Here is an 18,124-nt window from a genome sequence, read left to right as displayed (position 1 = left end):
TACTTAGTAGCTCATTTACCCTTATTTCAGCATTTGAAATAGCCGATATAGCCTGTGCTAACCTTACCTATACTGAAAGTTTCTATACATAAAGTATAGGCTATTGACAAGCTATGTAAACACAGCCAGCATAAGAAAATACACTCACAGTGGGGTGTAGAAGAGGATAAGTAATAAAATTTTAATTATCCATTGTTCTCTCTAAGTATTGGGCTTTGGTTTACAGACAGATATAGGATAAGGAAGTGTGCGTGTGTGTACACAAAGTGATCAAATAAAGAGATTTGATTTTACCTGCAGGCTCAACCCATTTTAATAGGCTATGGTTTCAAAAGTACAAAACCAGCTATTTCATATAAACAAATAAACCTGAAAATGCAATGTCTGATACATTTTATACTCTGCAACAAGTCATTTCAAATATATTAAATTAACAAAAAACTACAGTATACTGTCCCTTTAAAGAGACAGTTAAGTGACATTAAAGATTAATGATTTGAAAAAGAGCATGCAATTATAAACAACTTTCCAATTTAATTTTATTATGAATTTTGCTTAATTCTCTTGTTATCCAATATTTAAGGGACATTTTTTTAATGATTGTTTTCCTGTTGAAAAAGCAGGAAGGTAAGTTCAGGAATGTGCACGTGTCTGCAGTACTATATGGTAGCAGCACTAGATTGCGGCTCTATTCTATGTCATGTAGTGCTCCAGACATGTGCACGCTACCTATCTAGGTATCTCTTCAACAAAGAGTAACAAGAGAATGAAGCAAATTTTCTAATAGAAGTAAATGGGAAACTTATTGTGAAAGAATTTTTTTGGGGATTCATGTCCCTTTAAAAAGTATTCCTTTGTGACCTCGGGAGCGTGCATGTATCCTTGGACCATTTGGCACCAGTGTCTGCAACAATGTTTGTAGCAATGTTATACATAATTGCCATTTTTGCTGCCATAGAGTCTATTGTTCTGTGGCAGCAGTGTATGTAACTATGTATAACAAAATAAACATTGTTGCAAACACTGTTGTCACTACTGAGCTCACCTAGGAGTACTTTTTAACAAAGGATACAAGTTCAGCAGCGTGCACGTTTTTGCAGTACTATATTGCAGCAGCTTTGTAACAATGTTATACATTAGCAAGAGCACTAGATGGGCACTATTTCCAGTCATGTAGTGCTCCAGACATGCAGACTACCTATCTAGCTATTGCTTCAACAAAGAATAACAAGAGAATTAAGCAAATTTGATAAAATAAGTAAATTGGAAAATTGTGTAAAATTCTATGCTCTATCCAACCCGTTTAAGTTTAATTTTGACTTTACTGTCCCTTTAAGATTAAAAGAATGTTGTGTTTAAGTAATGAATCTGAAAAACCCAACTGCAAAACAGGCATTGTCAGTCTCATACCTTTGAACATGTAGTTGTTTTTCCACTACCTTGTAAGCCCACAAACATAATGACATTCTGCTTTCCTTTAGTTGGAGTCCAGGCTTTTACCCCAGGATCTACTAGCTGCACATGAAAGAAAAGGTGGTTAATTATAAGTTTTATATGAATTCAAATATTATTAAGTAAAAGCTAAATAGAAACACCTCTATAAGACCTTAGGTAAAATGATCTAATTTCAGGAGGCTACAATCTGAAGTTGATTAGAAATCTGTATTAATTTACATATAATGGTAGATAAAGAAATAGAGTTGAAAGAACAATCATTAAAAATAAATATGGAATGGTTATCTTCTATATGAGAATTTCAAATTGTATCACAGCAAATAAATATGTTAAAGAAAACTAGAAATGAAATACATATAAGCAATTTCTATATCTTGGCTCATATCCCTGGATAATGCTATTAGTGAGAAGCCCTCTCCCAAAGGGGCATGGACTGAAATGACCACTCTCCTTAACGTGAAAGTAAATCCTAGCATTTTACAAACGCTAGGATTTACTATTTAAACAAATAAAGGGGACTTTCATTCATGAAGTATAAGATACTTTATATAGAAAGCTCCTTTATTTGATTCAATCGATCGCCGTTTTTACCTTGTATAGCAGCCCACGGCAAAAAAAATTTGGCTAAGAGGTGACGTTTTCATCTCTTAGCCAATAGCCATGCGGTAAATCCGGCTTGGCACCCATGGGAGCCGGATTTACCACACGGCTACTGGCTAAAAGGTGAAAATGTCACCTCTTAGACAATTTCTTTTTTTTTTTTGCTGTGGGCTGCTGTACAAGGTAAAAACAGCGATCGATTGAATCAAATAAAGGAGCTTTCTAAATGAAGTATCTTAAACTTCCTGAATGAAAGTCCCCTTTATTTGTTTCAATAGTAAATCCTAGTGTTTGTAAAACGCTAGGATTTACTTTCACTTTTATACCTATAAAGGCAATCTGGACACATTCCCCCTATCCTCCTACTGATGGAAAAGAGAGAAGGGACCCTGGCAAGCATTATCCAGGTATATGAGCGAAGATATAGAAATTCCTTATATTTGTTTGATAAATTCTAGTTTTCTATGACAATTATTTGCTGTAATACAATTTGAATGCTCATAAAGAAGAGAACTATTCCATATTTATATTTGTTCTTCATACTCTTTATTTCTTTATCTTATATTAGTTATCTTGGTCCTCCGTGGTAAAGCAAAAAAAAAAAAATCTGGTGGGAAAAAATCTCAAAGAAAATGCTGCAAAAAGTATAAAGATGTTTATTTAGGCACCACAGAAGATAGCACTTTTCCACCAAACTTTGCTGAAGAGGACTGTCGCACATCCAACTTATGAGACAAAAAGGTATGAGGAGAACTCCAGACCGCCAATTGACATATCTCCATATGTGCAGCATCTGCTTCCAGAGCCCATGATGTTGACACTGCCTGTGTAGAATACGCCTTAAGCCTAACTGAAACTGGTTGATTCTTCTGTTTATAGGCTTGTGAGATTGTCTGTACTATGCAACTTGCCAAAGTGGATTTCGCAGGAGCTTGACCTTGTTGTAAACCCCTTGGTACTACAAACAGTATTAGTTTGTGAAACATATATGTGAGTAGACAGTGCACCACATCAAGCCGGTAACATTGTTTTCCTGCTGTAACTTGCATCCCTGGACAAAAAGATGGTAACACAATGTCTTGGAATTTATGAAAATCAGAGACAACCTTTGGTAAAAATCAGGAACTGTGTGCAAAACAACCTTATCTTTATGAAAAGAGAGAAAAGGCTCCTTGACAGAAAGTGCTTGCAATTCAGAGACTCGTCTTGCAGAAGTAACATGAACCAGAAAAAAAAACGGTGAGATCTCCCTAGTAGGTTTAAAGGGTATTTCCATCAAAGCTTCCAAAACCAAAAGGAAGATCCCATGTTGGAATGTCAGATTTAGTAGAAGGTTGGATATGAGCCAAGGCCTAAAAGAATTGATGAACCAAAAGGTTTCTTTGTCCACTTGATTCCAGTAATGGCAGAGAGACACCTGAACCTTCAGTGTTCTAGCACAAAGACCCTTCAGGAAACCTTAATGAAGTAAATCCAATAAATTATGTAATGCCATCCTGGCTGTAGAAGCAATATGTTGAATCATCTAGGCTGAAAAAGTACTCCATATTCTGCAATAGGTTGAAGAAGGGATATACTCAGTTGCTTATATCTTGTGATCTCTGCAACCATATCGTCAGGTTCAAATGTTGCGAGGGGCTGGGATCCAAGATTGGACCCTGAGACAACATATCTGGAGACTGTGAAAGAAGTCATGGAAGTTACACTGAAAGACGTAACGGCAGTGTAAACCATGGTATGTGATGTGAGGCCAAAAGGGAATTACTGCCGCAAACGTTGCTTTCTCCCTTTAAATTCTTCGAAGTAGGCGAGGAATGATATGGAGTGGTGGAAGGACATATCAGATTGAATCCCCATACCCGAGAGAAAGCATCAGTTCCTAAAGCTTGTGTTGTTGGCAGATAACTGTAAAACAAAGGCAACTGGTTATTGCGACTTGAAGCCATCAGATCTATTTCCGGCAATCCCCATCCGTCCACAATAATTCTGAAATGGTTTCTGTTCAACTACCACTGTTTGTGAAAGAGGAACTCAGCACAGATAATCTGCCTGAATATTCTGTAGACTGGGAAGGTGAGAGGCAGATAACCCCTTTAGATACTTATATGCCCAGATGAAAATGGGCAACACCTTCTTGAGAGCTTGTAGACTCATTTTTCCTCCCTGAAAATAAAATGCAGGACCTTGCCAAACTGTTGTCGGTCAAAACCTTCACTGAATTTTCCTGAAGTATTTTCCAAAAATGAAAAGCAGTGCCTTTATTTCCCATTATATTTGCAGGAAGAGACTGAAGATTTCTGTGCCAGGACCCCTTAGTGTATTTCCCCTGGCACATAGCTCCCCAACCTAGCTTGCTGTAATCTGTCTGTACTATTATTATCTAATCTGGCTCCACCAGAGAAAACCACAGATAAAGGTTCTCCTCCCAAAACCACCAATTTAGAAATCTTCTTAGCTCCCCCGGAAAATGGATTTGTTGACTGAGTCTCAAGAGCCTTAGTCAACATCTTTGAAAATTGATCTGAAATGGACACACTCTCCATCTTGCTCATTTTACCAGGTGCATGAGGGAAGACTTGACAACATTTACATCCAGACTCAAGCTGACAGATGGGAGGCTTTTTAAAGTAACTCATCAAAATCTTTGTTCTCTGTGGGGACACAGAGACTAGAGCATTCTTTGTATCAAACTGTGCCCCAGGAAAGTGATAGACTGAGTTGGCTGAAGCCGACTCCTTTAATGATTTAACAACCATCCGAACTCCTGAAGAGTATGAAGTAACTGCTCCCTGTGACACTCAATATGCTGAATAGTGTTTGAAATCAGAAGAATGCCATTGAGATAATGGAGACCTCTGACCCGTAGCTCTGCAGTTAGAGGAACCAAGGTCTTCATGAATACTCAAGGAGCTGTAGATATGCCGAAGTGAAAAGCAGTGAACTGGAAGTGCTGTCTTCCTACTGCAAATCTTAAAATTGCCTGTAAGCCTCTGTGATAGAAATGTGAAAAAATGCATCCTTTAAATCCACTAACAGATAAGCCCCTGAATGCTTATTACTGAAATGAGGGACTTCATCTTGAATTTTTTTACTTCTAGGGAGGAATTAAGACCCCTGAGGTCCAAGACCGATATCCTGGAATTATTTTTTTTTTTTTACTAGAAAACCGAGGAGAGTAGAAGCCCTGAAAATGCTGACATACCGGATCCTCTTGAATTACCTCCTGTTCCAGAAGTTTCTGTACAAACTGGTGAATGGCCCGGACAGAACTAAGAGGATAGGGGAATGGGTCCAGATTACCTTTAAAGGTAATCAGGGGAGTGGACATTTCTATCCACACCCTGTTTTTGGAGAGGGCTCCTTACCAAGCATTACCAGGGAGGGCCTAGATATATTTATTTCAATAAAAAAAAATCTTGAAAAAGCATATCATTAATTTAATACCTTTACGAGTTCTTTGAAGACCGCATGTTGAATCATCTTCCTCTTATTTAGACCAGATGCCATTTCCTCTAAATCAATAGCAGACCTTAGAAGAAGAGAAAAAAAATTTGTATGAAATTTTTTTTTACATGGAAGAGCAGTTACCAATTACCATGATACGTATTCTTGATACGAACATTTTTAATTATAAACGCACCTCTAACAAGGGATATATAATAACAGATTAGCACTGGACTGGATGCCAAACCACACAATAAATGTTCCACTAAAGGCCTCTAAAAGTGGTCTCTCTATTCAGGGCTGGACTGACTATACTTAAAAGGGACAGTCTATTTAAAATTAAACTTTCATAATTCAGATGGGGCATGCAATTTTAAACATCTTTTCAATTTAATTTTATCACCACATTTGCTTTGTTCTTTCGATGTGTTGAAAGCTAAACCTAGGTAGGCTCATATGCTAGTTTCTAAGACCTTGAAGGCCGCCTTTAATCCAAGAGCACTTTGACAGTTTTTCACAGCTAAACAGCACTAGTTCATGTGTGCCATATGGATAAAATTGTGCTTACTCTTGTGGCGTTATTTACGATTCCTCACTGATTGGTTAAAATATAAGTCTGTCAAAAGAACTAAAATAGGGGGGGGGCAGTCTGGAGAGGCTTAGATATAAGGTAATCACAGAGATTTTTTTTTTTCTTGAGATAATGTGTTGGTTATGCAAACCTGGGGAATGGGTTATAAAGGGATTATCTATATTTTTAAACCATAACAATTCTGGAGTAGACTGTCCCTTTAAGTTTTGCTACCAGTAGTTGGAAACTATGAACATAGCTGTCTTATATACAGCATGATAAGTGATAGAAATAAATGAGTCTCAGCAATTTCATCACTTGAAACTTAACATTTATAGATGAACCAACAGCAAATGTTCGGTTTTATTTAGAATTTAAAATATACTATTTGTGGAATAGATGTGTGTGCATAGGATCAAGATCTGTGTTAGCAAACATCTATATCTTTGCACTCTAGTGTTTACTGTATGATGTATGTCTCATTATCATCATCAGGTATTTGTAGAGCGCCAACAGATTCTGCATCACTATAAAACATGGTGGTATACAAGGTAACATTTATAGGGGGTCAAATGGGTCCATGCCGAGAATTGCACTGTTGAAATCGGCTCTTATGCGGGTGATCTATAAACAGCTGGGCTCATAGGCTTACATGCTTAGGGGTTCAAGGGGATAGCAATGGAGTTTAAAAAAAAGGTTAGTGTAGGTTGTATGCATCCCTGAATAGTACAGTCTTTAGGGAGCGCTTGAAGCTTTCAAGACAAGGGGAGTGAGTAAACTATACACATCTGGGAGGAGAGAGTGTGACTTATTTCTGTTCTAACCACAGTTTACACATTTATCACATGCCCAATAATGTATTCAAGATGAAAATGATAGATGTGCATTTATTCTGCATACTACAGACTAAATAAAGCCACATTTTAATTTCACTTACTTGACATTTTCTCGTAGTTGTTTCACAAGCTTTATGTTCACATCTGCTTCCAGCAAAGCTGTGCAGACCTCTTTGAGCATGGCGCCAAGCACCTAAGTGGGAAGATGAAAGAGATAGGTTGCATTAAAGGTGAACATTTCAGCATTAGTATTACATTTGTTGAGAAAGTATCTCTTAATTTATTGGTAAATGGTATGGTAAGAAAAGTGTAAAGAAGCATTAAAAATGCATTTTTGTCAAACCAATACAAAAGTGAAGTTACTGCTAGTAAAGGGACAGAAAAGGTAAAACAAGATGGTAGGACAAGCGTTTGATAATTGGCTAAGCTCTAAGGCATAACAAATAAAGAAAGGTGTCCATGGTGATTGTCAAGTTGTCTCCTAGACTATTAAAATTGTGGGTATTAACCAGCTCTTAAAGGGATACTAAACCCAATTTTTTTTCTTTCAGGATTTAGATAGAGCATGACATTTTAAACAACTTTCTAATTTACGTCTATTAACAATTTTTCTTCGTTCTCTTGTTATCTTTATTTGAAAAAGAAGGCATCTAAGCCAATGATCCAGACAATTTTTGGTTCAGACACTGGACAGCACTTGTTTAATGGTGGCTGACATTTAGCCACCAATCAGCAAGAACAACCCAGGTTGTGAACCAAAAATGGGCTGGCATCTAAACTTTCATTCTTGCTTTTCAAATAAAGATAGTAAGAGAATTAATAAAAATTGATAATAGGAGTAAATTAGAAAGTTGCTTAAAATTGCATGCTCTATCTGAATCATGGAAAAAAAAATGTGGGTTCAGTGTCCCTTTAAATTATGGATGCGAGATGACAGACTAAAAGAAAAAGCAGATAAAACATCAATATTCCCTTACTTATATTTCAATAGAAAATAGTTCATATCTGCTGCTGTCTGATTAGGGGTTCCATAAAAATTACCTAAAAGGCAGCGGTTTGCGGACACTGGATGCCATTGTACATCTATTTTAAAAGTGATGAAGATGACATTTCAGGGTTCTGGAAATAAGACTATGGATTGCTTGGGGTTCCAAAACATGTTTGAAGTTTTAATACAAAAATGTATTACATTTCACTATGGTCTACTAGCCAGGAGAAAATGTTAATATTACAGACAGAAAATGTTTTAGTCCATCCAATATTAAATATAGGATTCTTACTCATCTGGGTTCTTACTAGACTAGGATAAGAGAACAAGTGGAAATTCCCAACCCTGGACATGATACCCCACGAAAAGAAAGTATTACAAAGGCTGTTCCTGTACTGAATTAACCAACCTCATCGGTATGAATTGCTCCTAGAAGGTTTAAACACATATCATGGACCTTTAATATGAAACAACATTTAAACATATTGACATTTGTATTGCCTAAATAAATATGTAAATATAGTAAAAGTTGTTTAAATTAAAACATACTGAGACTCTGAGTATTAGAAAGTATAAAACGGATACTAATGTAACAATTTCAGTGTAAACAGCTTTACATGACACTTTATTAAAATAAATAAAAAAGGAATTCAACATGTTTAAATAGTGCATATGCCGGACATGTGCTTTTTTGATACCCCAATGTTACTATGTAGCCCCAACACATACACTTAAAAATGTGGCCTAGTATTATCTTTCTAACATCACCACCAGTGATTAAGAAATGTGTCTCTGGTTCAGATGGGCACAAAATTCAAAACAATTAAAATTTCATACAATAATCTGAACAGCATGGATAATTTCTTCTAGACCTTAAATATATAGATAATGCTTGACTTGCAGTTCCTGCAAGATTACCTCAGGATTGAGACTATAAACAACTGAGCATAAGCCGCACTGAAATCACTGTCTCATGTAAACTACTTTCCTGCAATCTATTACAAATGCAGCAGGACATTAGTTCCCCTTTTAAAATGACCAAAACTCACCTCTTCATTGATAATTGTTGCATTGCTCAAAGAGCGCAAAGCTGACGTGATCTTCCGTCCAAGGTCTGCCAAAACCATCTTGGCTGTCTTTAGTTACACACCACCTGTGAAGGAGAATATACCATATGTTTATCAGAACTTTAATTCACATATCTATAAACAGTAATTAATTAAATTTTAAAGGGAAACGTTAATGCAATAATAAAAAGCTCTAATATATTAAAGCATTTTACTACTGCAGCATTGCTAATTATGTGTTTAACCTGTGCAAAGGAGGATAAATATATAGTTAAAGTCTCACAAGGCATTGCACCATCTAAGCAGAATCCAGTAAGTCAATAAGTAATAGCATACACATGAAGCTACCAATCATCACTGACTGTATCCTGTTCAGCAATAGCTTGGCAGCGCTCCTGCGGTGGAACCTTAACTTACAAATAACATTTAACATGAAAATATTAGTAATTGAATTAACATGTCAAATTACTTAATTGTGAATTATTTTTCTTATATTGACATTGTCAATATAAGAAAAATAATTCACAATTAAGTGAAGGGGTTCCCTTCTGAACAAATAAATGTTCACAAGGCAAAACCTAAAATATGTGAATATTATAACTAAACCTTTGCTTCTGAGATTGTATAATTACAAAATAGACCAGCATATTGTAAAATACATATGTTGAAACAAGTATAGGTCGAAGTTGTTCAAACTAAGGGTCATGTTCCAGGACCGAGGCACAAGATGAGTTTACAGACTGATTACCCATCTCTCATCTTGTGCAGCATTCAATTGACACATTAGGTTAATGTTTCATAGCAAATATTTAAAACAAAGAGTGTTGTTTGCATTGTCTACTCTAAACATATGTTGAATATTTGCATTCCGACACTTACTGCTACAATTACATCTCAAAGTTGACAATTATGAATGTGAAATTTAATTATGATTCTCTGTGTAAATCTATTTGAATCAAAATTCAAATGTATTATTTAATTCAAGGCCATGATGGGATGGGATATTATTGTGTTGGGTCATGGAAGAAAAAGTTTCAACACTACTGACAAATGATGTCACATAACATTTGAGTAATTTTCTGCAGGCAATGACTGAAAACTAAAAGTATTTCATCCAAGGCATAGAGCTAATTTATATACAGTTCTACTACATTTTTTTAAAAAGTGGCAATATTGACATTTTTAACTTCTTTTTCTTTTTAAATAATTGTTACACGATTATATGGGAGTATAATGCCGACAAAATATAATAGCAATTAATAGTTGAGACACATATTAAACATGGCAGAGAGTGAAATTAAAGATTCAAACTATTAGTCAAGTCTTCCAGAATTTAACTTCTGTAATCTTTCTTTATGGGCTATTTTACATATAAACATTCTTAATTGCTTGTAAGTTTGATATGCATTTGTCAACCTCTGATCTATGGATATGAATATTAACCAATAACATTTGGACTAAGTGTGTGTGTGTATATGTAAATATAACATTTACACAGAGTAACTCTCTCTGCACATCTTTATAAATCATGCTTCTACCCAAGGCCAGTCAAATCCTCAGTCACTCAGCCACAGTTCTGTGGGCCCCCTGTATTTTTCTATTTATTTTTAGCAACTTAGGGTTCCGATACAAATTTACCAATATTTATCTTTGTAGAAATAAATAGCAAAAGGACCACAGAACAAATTATTAGGTTGCAATTGCATGGCTTTGCAAAATGACTTTTTAATTCTGCAACATTTCTGTACATTTATTTTCTCTGGATATGAAAGTTTTAGGGTGCACACAAGTGGTTGCCTAAACATGCCTGAAGCTTGAAAAAAGACCAATGGCTAAATAAGGTTAGGACAAATGGAAAGAGATGGTAAGATACATCATAGGAATAATAATAGTCTTCAATTTGCGCCCTATAACACACTTGGAAAAATATAAAGGAAGTGGGTTCATAGAAAAGAAAAACTGGAAGTCAAAATTAAAGTTTCATTATTTATACAGAATGCAGTTAGTATATAATGTTATTAGCAAATGCGCGTTTTTTTTTTTATTCTTTCCCTTAGCATCATTTGTTAAAGCATAGTTCTTTTTCAGGAATGGATCAGGATTGTGCATGTCCTGAGTTTTACATGATAGCTGTGTTTGTAAGGCACATAGAGAACAGCAAGCTCCATAAACCCACACACTTTATTGAAATGACAAACTGATTAGTCAAAAAAAAGCCGGGAGGGTAATTTTTATACATATGGTGCTCAAAACATTACACACGTAATAGCCCTACTTCAGTATGTTCACACAAAAAAAGTTTTATTAAAAATTGGATAATAAAACTAAGCAGGAAAGTTACATTCTATCTGAATCATGAACATTTAATTTCCATGTTAGGAGGGGAATATGAAAAGTATTCATGGTACAATATGGAAGTGTGTGTATATATATCTATATCTATCAAACAGGAGACAGCACTCACTGGACTTAATTAATGCAAACAATGTTGTTTATTCAGTGACATTTCCGGGAATGCTCCCCTTCATCAGATAAAGGGGAGCATTCCCCGAAACGTCACTGAATAAACAACATTGTTTGCATTAATTAAGTCCAGTAAGTTCTGTCTCCTGTATCTTATCCTCATTCAGCACCCTGGCATTTCAAGACTGTTTGTGACAGTGCTCCGTGTGTGTGTATATATATATATATATATATATATATATATATATATATATATATATATATATATATATAAAATCCAAAAACCCACAAACAGCAAGCAAATAATTGGGAAGCGTCACTCTCTGGATTTTCACAACAGTGTTTTTAATGTTTTGCTTTGAAGTGATAGTGCCCTTTCCATAAGGATCTATATATTAAAATGTTTTTATTTTTTTTAAAAAAAAATGTATTGCCAGCAGTTAGGTCTCTTTTAGGAAGATACAGGACCCCAACCGCCAGTGCAACATAATGCGTAGCGATCTGTTGCATCTCTGTCAGGCAAGTGTTTAATACAATGCACCCCATTATGAGGACCCTAAAGTAACAAAGTGGAGTGGGCCTCGAGTACGTGACAGCTACGTGAACGGAGAGGTGCGTACGACGATACAGACCCCACACAGAGTAAGCATCCCAACATGTAACATTACCCCTCGTGTAAACACTCCCCCAAAAGGGGGTCTTCTGGCCTCCTCGCGGCTTATGCCCCTGGCGACCCCCACTGCCTGAGCTCCGACCCCGGTAGAGTAACAGAAAACCACTGAACAATTACAGAACGGATTGCTACCGGCAGAAAGCACAGAATCTCCAGAGCTTCCGCTCTGTAAGAAACGTCACCACTTAGGTATTACCTTTAACCTTTTTCTGATTTCCGCTTCCGATACCATAGAGTTCTAGCAAACCCATCTCTGTGGTTACACCTGAATATCTGAGCTGGAGCTTGTCGTACATCTTGGTACACCCAGTGCTGTTTTATTGGAGGAAGGCGAGAAGTTTGTGATGGATCTCCAGCAAGCTAAAAACACTATTCTCTGTTTACTGAGACAGGTGTCATCTGATTCGCTGCCTGCTGTCATTCACTGGATTAAAAACAGCGGTAAGAGAGTATTGGGATTTAAATAAACCATTCAGTTCCAGTGTCACACATATAATGAGTAAAAAATGAATATGTATACAAACTGTAACTACTTTGTAATACCTCAAGTATTTTGCACAGTAAAACATTGCCATTTGTTATAAAATTAACTGGAAGCAATAACAATGGTTCATAGAGTTAAAGGGATACTAAATTTTATGATTCCGATAGAGCATGCAATTTTAAGCAACTTTCTAATTTACTCCTATTATCAATTTTTCTTTGTTCTCTTGGTATCTTTATTTGAAAAAGCAGGAATGAAAATTTAGTTGATGGCCCATTTTTGGTTCAGACCTTGGATAGCGCTTTCTGATTAGTGGCTACATTTAGTCAGGTAGCACTACCCAGGTGCTGAGCCTAAAATTATTTCAGCCATTAAAACTGTAAGAATTCTTTAGCTTTTCAGTATAATATGCAAATTTATTTTACAATATATAACATCCTATATTATATATATATAATACTCATGTTCTAATAATTTTTCTCTTAAAGGGACACAGAAAAAAATAAAAAATAATTTGTTAGAACATGTAATTTTAGCACAAGTCACCCCTCCTGTGCAGAGCTAGATGTATAGACTTGCAGGGTTGCTAGTGCTAATTTAGTTTCCACTAGCCAAATTCCACACACCATTTGCCATATTTGGAGGAGCCAATCTAGGCTTTAGACAACATTCACTGTCATAAAGATAGCATACAGTGAATTGTTTTCCAGTTGTTATCGGATCAAGCCAATTAGGTACATATATGTGGCAGAGTTGGCCTTCCTTGATAAGTCAGCAGGGTGCATTTCAAATTCTAAGAATTAGAAATTGCTATTTTTTCAAGGCCAAATGACATGAAAAAGGAGCACAATAAATAATGAATATATTTTGCAAAGTTGTTTCATTATTCATAATTTAACATCAAGGTGTTTGTTGTCCCTTTAACGTGTCTATATGGGAATAATTAATTGCAGCTATTCAGGCTTCATTCTCCTGAAAGCATTACCATTAGCAACATTTTGGACAGCAACATCCAGAGAGCAACCATGAAAAATAGTTCAGAATTATATAACATTAGCTTAGTGCCAGATTTCTCAAGTGAAGGATTACATAGATATCTTGCAAAGAAAACAGAACGCCGCTCCTGGCTCTACTGAGCGGGTCTGTTTTCTTCTCCTAAGTGCATCTGGGCACGCTGTCTAATCACAGCCAGCCCGATCGCGCTATTAAACTCAATGTAGCTCACTCTACTCTGGTCTGCTCTGGTAGCAGGAGTGAGCTACATTGAGTTTAATAGCGCGATAAGGTGCGCTGTGACTAGACAGCGTGCCCGCGATGCGCTTTTGAGAAGAAAACAGACCCGCTCAGTAGAGCCAGGAGCGGCATCCTGTTTTCTTTGCGAGATATCTGGCGCTAAGCTAATGTTATATAAATTATTTATATTATAACATTATTTGCTAGGTTTACTGACCCTTTAAGAATTTTAGGATTAAAGTGGTGTCATTAAATACAACGGAAACATTAAAGGGATATGAAACACACATTTTTCTTTCATGATTCAGATAGAGCATGCAATTTTAAACAACTTTCTAATTTACTTCTATAATCAATTTTTTTCCGTTATCTTTTGTTGAAAAGCAGGGACATAAGCTTAGGAGCCGGCCCATTTCTGGAGCACTATATGGTAACAATTTTGCAAGAATATCATCCATTTGCAAGATTACTAGATGGCAGCACTATTTTCTGCCATTTAGTGATCCAAATGCCTACCTAGGTATCTCTTCAACACAGAATTACAATGGGAACAAAGCAAATTTGATGATAGAAGTAAATTGGAAACTTTTCTTAAAATGGTCTGCTCTGTCTGAATCACAAAATATATATTTTTTGGTTTCATTTACCTTTAATGGATATCTGCTAGAGTAATCTCAGCTAAACATTTTTTGTGCTCCCCCCCCCATAAACTGACCCAATTTCTGTTCAGATATATCTATGTAAAGTCCTACAAAAAGGTTTTAGGATTTGTCAAGTCCTATGCAATGAACTTCTCACAAATATATATCAGAAATTCAGAAAATTGTTAGTTGACTGTTTAGATAAAAGGGACATTCTTGTGCAAAAAATATAGGCTCTAATTTGTCAGAGTAAGCAATCTTTACCCTTTCAGTACTTCAACCCTATGGGGCCGAATTATCAGGGCCGAATGGCCCTGAATACCCCTGTTTCCACGCGAGCCTTCAGGCTTGCCGGAAACAGAAGTTAAGCAGCGCCCTTAAGAGGCTGCGGACATCAATCCGCCCAATCACATTGATTGACAGCCTCTGCTTGTGCAATTATAAATGCCGACAGCGTACGGCATTCAGCGATGTGTAGCGTATCATGTCAGCCAGACATCGATAGATCGGCCCCCATGTGTTTATCACCTGCAAATGTATTAAACATTTAGATACAGTCCGGCTTGAGAGCCATGCAGAATTGCTGGTCCAAATTAGGAAATAGCTGATAAGCCAATCAGCCGCAGCAGCAGATGACACCCCACAAATCTCAGGCATCTGTAGCGCTTGCAACTCTTAGCAGACTGTTGTTGGAAGCCTCAGTGAGCCGATGTTATGTGCTCTATCTGAATCATGAACATTTAATTTAGACTAGACTGTCCCTTTACCTGCAGCAATCTCTAATTTTATAGAGTGTAAATTTTAGATTTTTGACCTTTCAAAGGGATTAAACACATTGGCAAAATCCTGTTGGCCAGACACTGGAGGATCAAGCAACCACTGCTTCACATTTGTTGATTTGTCCCGTTCTGTTTGGAGCTGCAATGCTTGTGGCTCCTGAGTGGGATTCAGGAAATAATGGTTGTAGCTATCTGTTGCTCAGCGCTATATAATATAGGATAGTAACCAACTAAACTAAGTGGTGTTATCTTTCAGTTTTAAAGGACCTATTTAATACAGTATATTTGTGTAATCAACAAATACACAATAAAAAGACAATGCAATAGCACTTAGTCTGAACTTCAAATGAGTAGTAGATTTTTTTTCTGACAAGTTATGTCTATTTCCACTCCCCCTGTATCATGTGACAGCCATCAGCCAATCACAAATGCGTATATATATATATATATTCTTTGAATTCTTGCACATGCTCAGTAGGAGCCAGTGACTCAAAAAGTGTAAATATAAAAAGACTGTGCACCTATTGTTAATGGAAGTAAATTGGAAAGTTGGTTAAAATGGCATGCTTTATCTGAATCATAAATATTTAATTTTTACTTGAGTGTCCCTTTAACTACTTTCTTGAACAAGAAACAATATAGGTTTAACATTCTGACTCCATAGTCTCAAAACACCCAGTGGCGGCTGGTGAATTTTTAGGATGGGGGTGCACAAGACCCTCCCCCTATTAGAAAGCCACGCCCCTTTGAAAAACCACGCCCTTTAACAAGCCACATCCATTTTAAAAGCCACACCTCTTGGTTAAAGTCACGCCCCTCAAATGGCCCCACCCATTTGAACCAGCAGTGTTTTTGGTCATCGTCTTCTTGAAATATCCAGCCCCGGCCTGGGGGTAACTTCAACTGAAGTTTGTGACTGATTCCTCAACATTATTCTCAAGTATCTGCTGATATTGAGTGGAATCCATGAGACCCTCAACAATATTCCCAGTAGTACAGGTCTTTGGAGGTGGTCTGTTGGCTGTTTTTGACAGTTCTCACCATCCTTTGCCTTTGCCTCTGGCCCTCTCTGATATTTTACTTGCCCTGCCACTTCTGGCCTTAACAAGAACTTTGCATGTGGTCTTCCATATCCTCACCATGCATTGCTCACTGTGTTCCTCATAGTGGACACAGACATCTTAAATCTATGAATGCATACTCTTCAGTACAGCCATGTTCACGTGCGACAGTGCACAAATGGAGGAGCCTACACTACCTGCCCATGTCTAGTCTTAAAATATACATGATGGTGCTCATTTAAATTATATAATAACATATATATATATATTAACCAAATGATTAATTAAAGCTGCAAAATAATAAGAATGTTGAATGTACATTTATGAAAACATATATATTCCTGGATTTAAAGAACCTTCCACTTTATAGAGAAATACAACCACATTTCAATTACTGTTGCCCCAGCCCCCAGTGTTCGATATTAGGCAATGCAGCCAAAGGCCTTGGCAACATGAAGATAAATACACCCACATTTTACTTTCTACAAAAGAAGATTATTTCTATTACACTAGTGCTAAATAATTAACTTCAACGGTAAAGATTAAAACAGAATGTTGATAACTCAAGTACAATTTTTGTAAATTAAGTCAATCCGCCTGTCTTTTTTTGAGGCAAATAAATCAATAACATTTTCGGTGAATGTAGGCATGTCATTGATCAATTGTTTTTCAATTGTGAGCATGGCTAGAGCAGTCAGTCTTTCCTCAGTCATGGTGCTCCTTAGAAATGTCTTAACTCGTTTTAAAGTTGAGAAACATCTCTCAGCCTCAGTAGTTGTCACGGGAATAGTCGAAATAATTTGCAACAGTTTGTAGGTCTCTGAGAAAGTACTGTCCAAGTTATTTTCTATTACAAACTGTAGAAGACTGATGGCACCATTCATATTTCGGAAATCTGGTCTTCTGTAAATTACTCCTAGTTCAGTTTTCAGGCGATCTTTCTGTAATGTGTGATAAACCGCTGATGTTTGTTCAAGAAGCTGATCCGCAAATTTTTCCGCTTGGAGGAGAGACACAGCCGAGTAGTGAGTTATAAAAGAAAATCTATCTTTTACTTGATTTGTGATAACATCGCATATCTCTTTAGCTGCCACAGTCTGAGCAATGTGAATATTTTCTCTCTTCCTTTTCCTAGATGTTTCCTCTGTTTCTGATATCGTCATGGTCACTGTGTCCATTCTATTCCTTTCGTTTTCCATTGTCTGCTGGAAAGTGTTAATATGTTTTCGAATAAGTGCCGCATCTGTTTGTGTTTTCTGAAGTTGGTTGTATAACACATCTACATGTGGCATAATATTGTGAAAAACTGTAAGCCAAAACACAAATACCGAGTCTTGTAACATACGTCGAATAGCCCCTGCTTGATTTATAGCTATTTCTTTTTTCGATGTTGACTCTATTTTTTCCATGCATTCAATTAACTGTTCCCTGTTTTCAAAAACTGTATTGACGGTTCGACTCTTGAAATTCCACCTGGTGGCTGAACCATGAGGTATCCTTCTAACAGTTTCATCTAGAATAGCTATCCTTTGTGGCGAGTTACTAAAAAAGTTAGTAATGTCACTTGTTGATTTTGGCTGCTTGCTTGGCTGACAATTAAATTGAGCTGATGTGCATAGCAATGCACAAAATGTGCATTCTTGTAGGTACGTTTAATTATAGCCTGAACACCTGCATGCTGATCACTCATCACGCTTGCACCGTCGTAACTCTGCGATATCGGTTTCTCTGGGTTGTCTATAACTTTTTCCAAAGTAGCTTGAATACACGTAGCTAAAGATTCTGCATCATGTCCAGCTGGATTAGTGAATTCCCAGAATCTATCAACC

General features: G+C 36.6%; 2 protein-coding genes across 3 annotated transcripts in view; one reads left to right on the top strand and one right to left on the bottom strand.

Moving 5' to 3' along the window:
- SRP54 (signal recognition particle 54) overlaps nt 1-12,299 on the bottom strand; it is a 171,535-nt gene extending 159,236 nt beyond the window's left edge. Inside the window, exons 1-5 of one of the 2 annotated variants that reach the window (XM_053697762.1) lie at nt 12,093-12,299; nt 8,944-9,047; nt 7,008-7,099; nt 5,500-5,584; nt 1,411-1,515 (exon numbers count right to left, since the gene is read on the bottom strand). In XM_053697762.1, the coding sequence (XP_053553737.1) occupies nt 1,411-1,515; nt 5,500-5,584; nt 7,008-7,099; nt 8,944-9,021 (360 nt within the window). In that variant the 5' untranslated portion in view covers nt 9,022-9,047; nt 12,093-12,299. The remainder of the gene's footprint in view (nt 1-1,410; nt 1,516-5,499; nt 5,585-7,007; nt 7,100-8,943; nt 9,048-12,092) is intronic. The other variant, XM_053697761.1, reaches the window with a different exon arrangement.
- A 78-nt stretch (nt 12,300-12,377) lies between these two features.
- LOC128645031 (uncharacterized) overlaps nt 12,378-18,124 on the top strand; it is an 87,612-nt gene continuing 81,865 nt past the window's right edge. The window contains exon 1 of the mRNA XM_053697763.1: nt 12,378-12,538. Coding sequence (XP_053553738.1) covers nt 12,442-12,538 — 97 coding nt within the window. The 5' untranslated portion in view covers nt 12,378-12,441. The remainder of the gene's footprint in view (nt 12,539-18,124) is intronic.

This window comes from Bombina bombina, chromosome 1, assembly GCF_027579735.1.
Source record: "Bombina bombina isolate aBomBom1 chromosome 1, aBomBom1.pri, whole genome shotgun sequence".
NCBI classification, from domain to species: domain Eukaryota; kingdom Metazoa; phylum Chordata; class Amphibia; order Anura; family Bombinatoridae; genus Bombina; species Bombina bombina.
The sequence above is the reverse complement of the archived record's forward strand: the minus strand, read 5'-3'. Positions and strand labels throughout refer to the sequence as shown.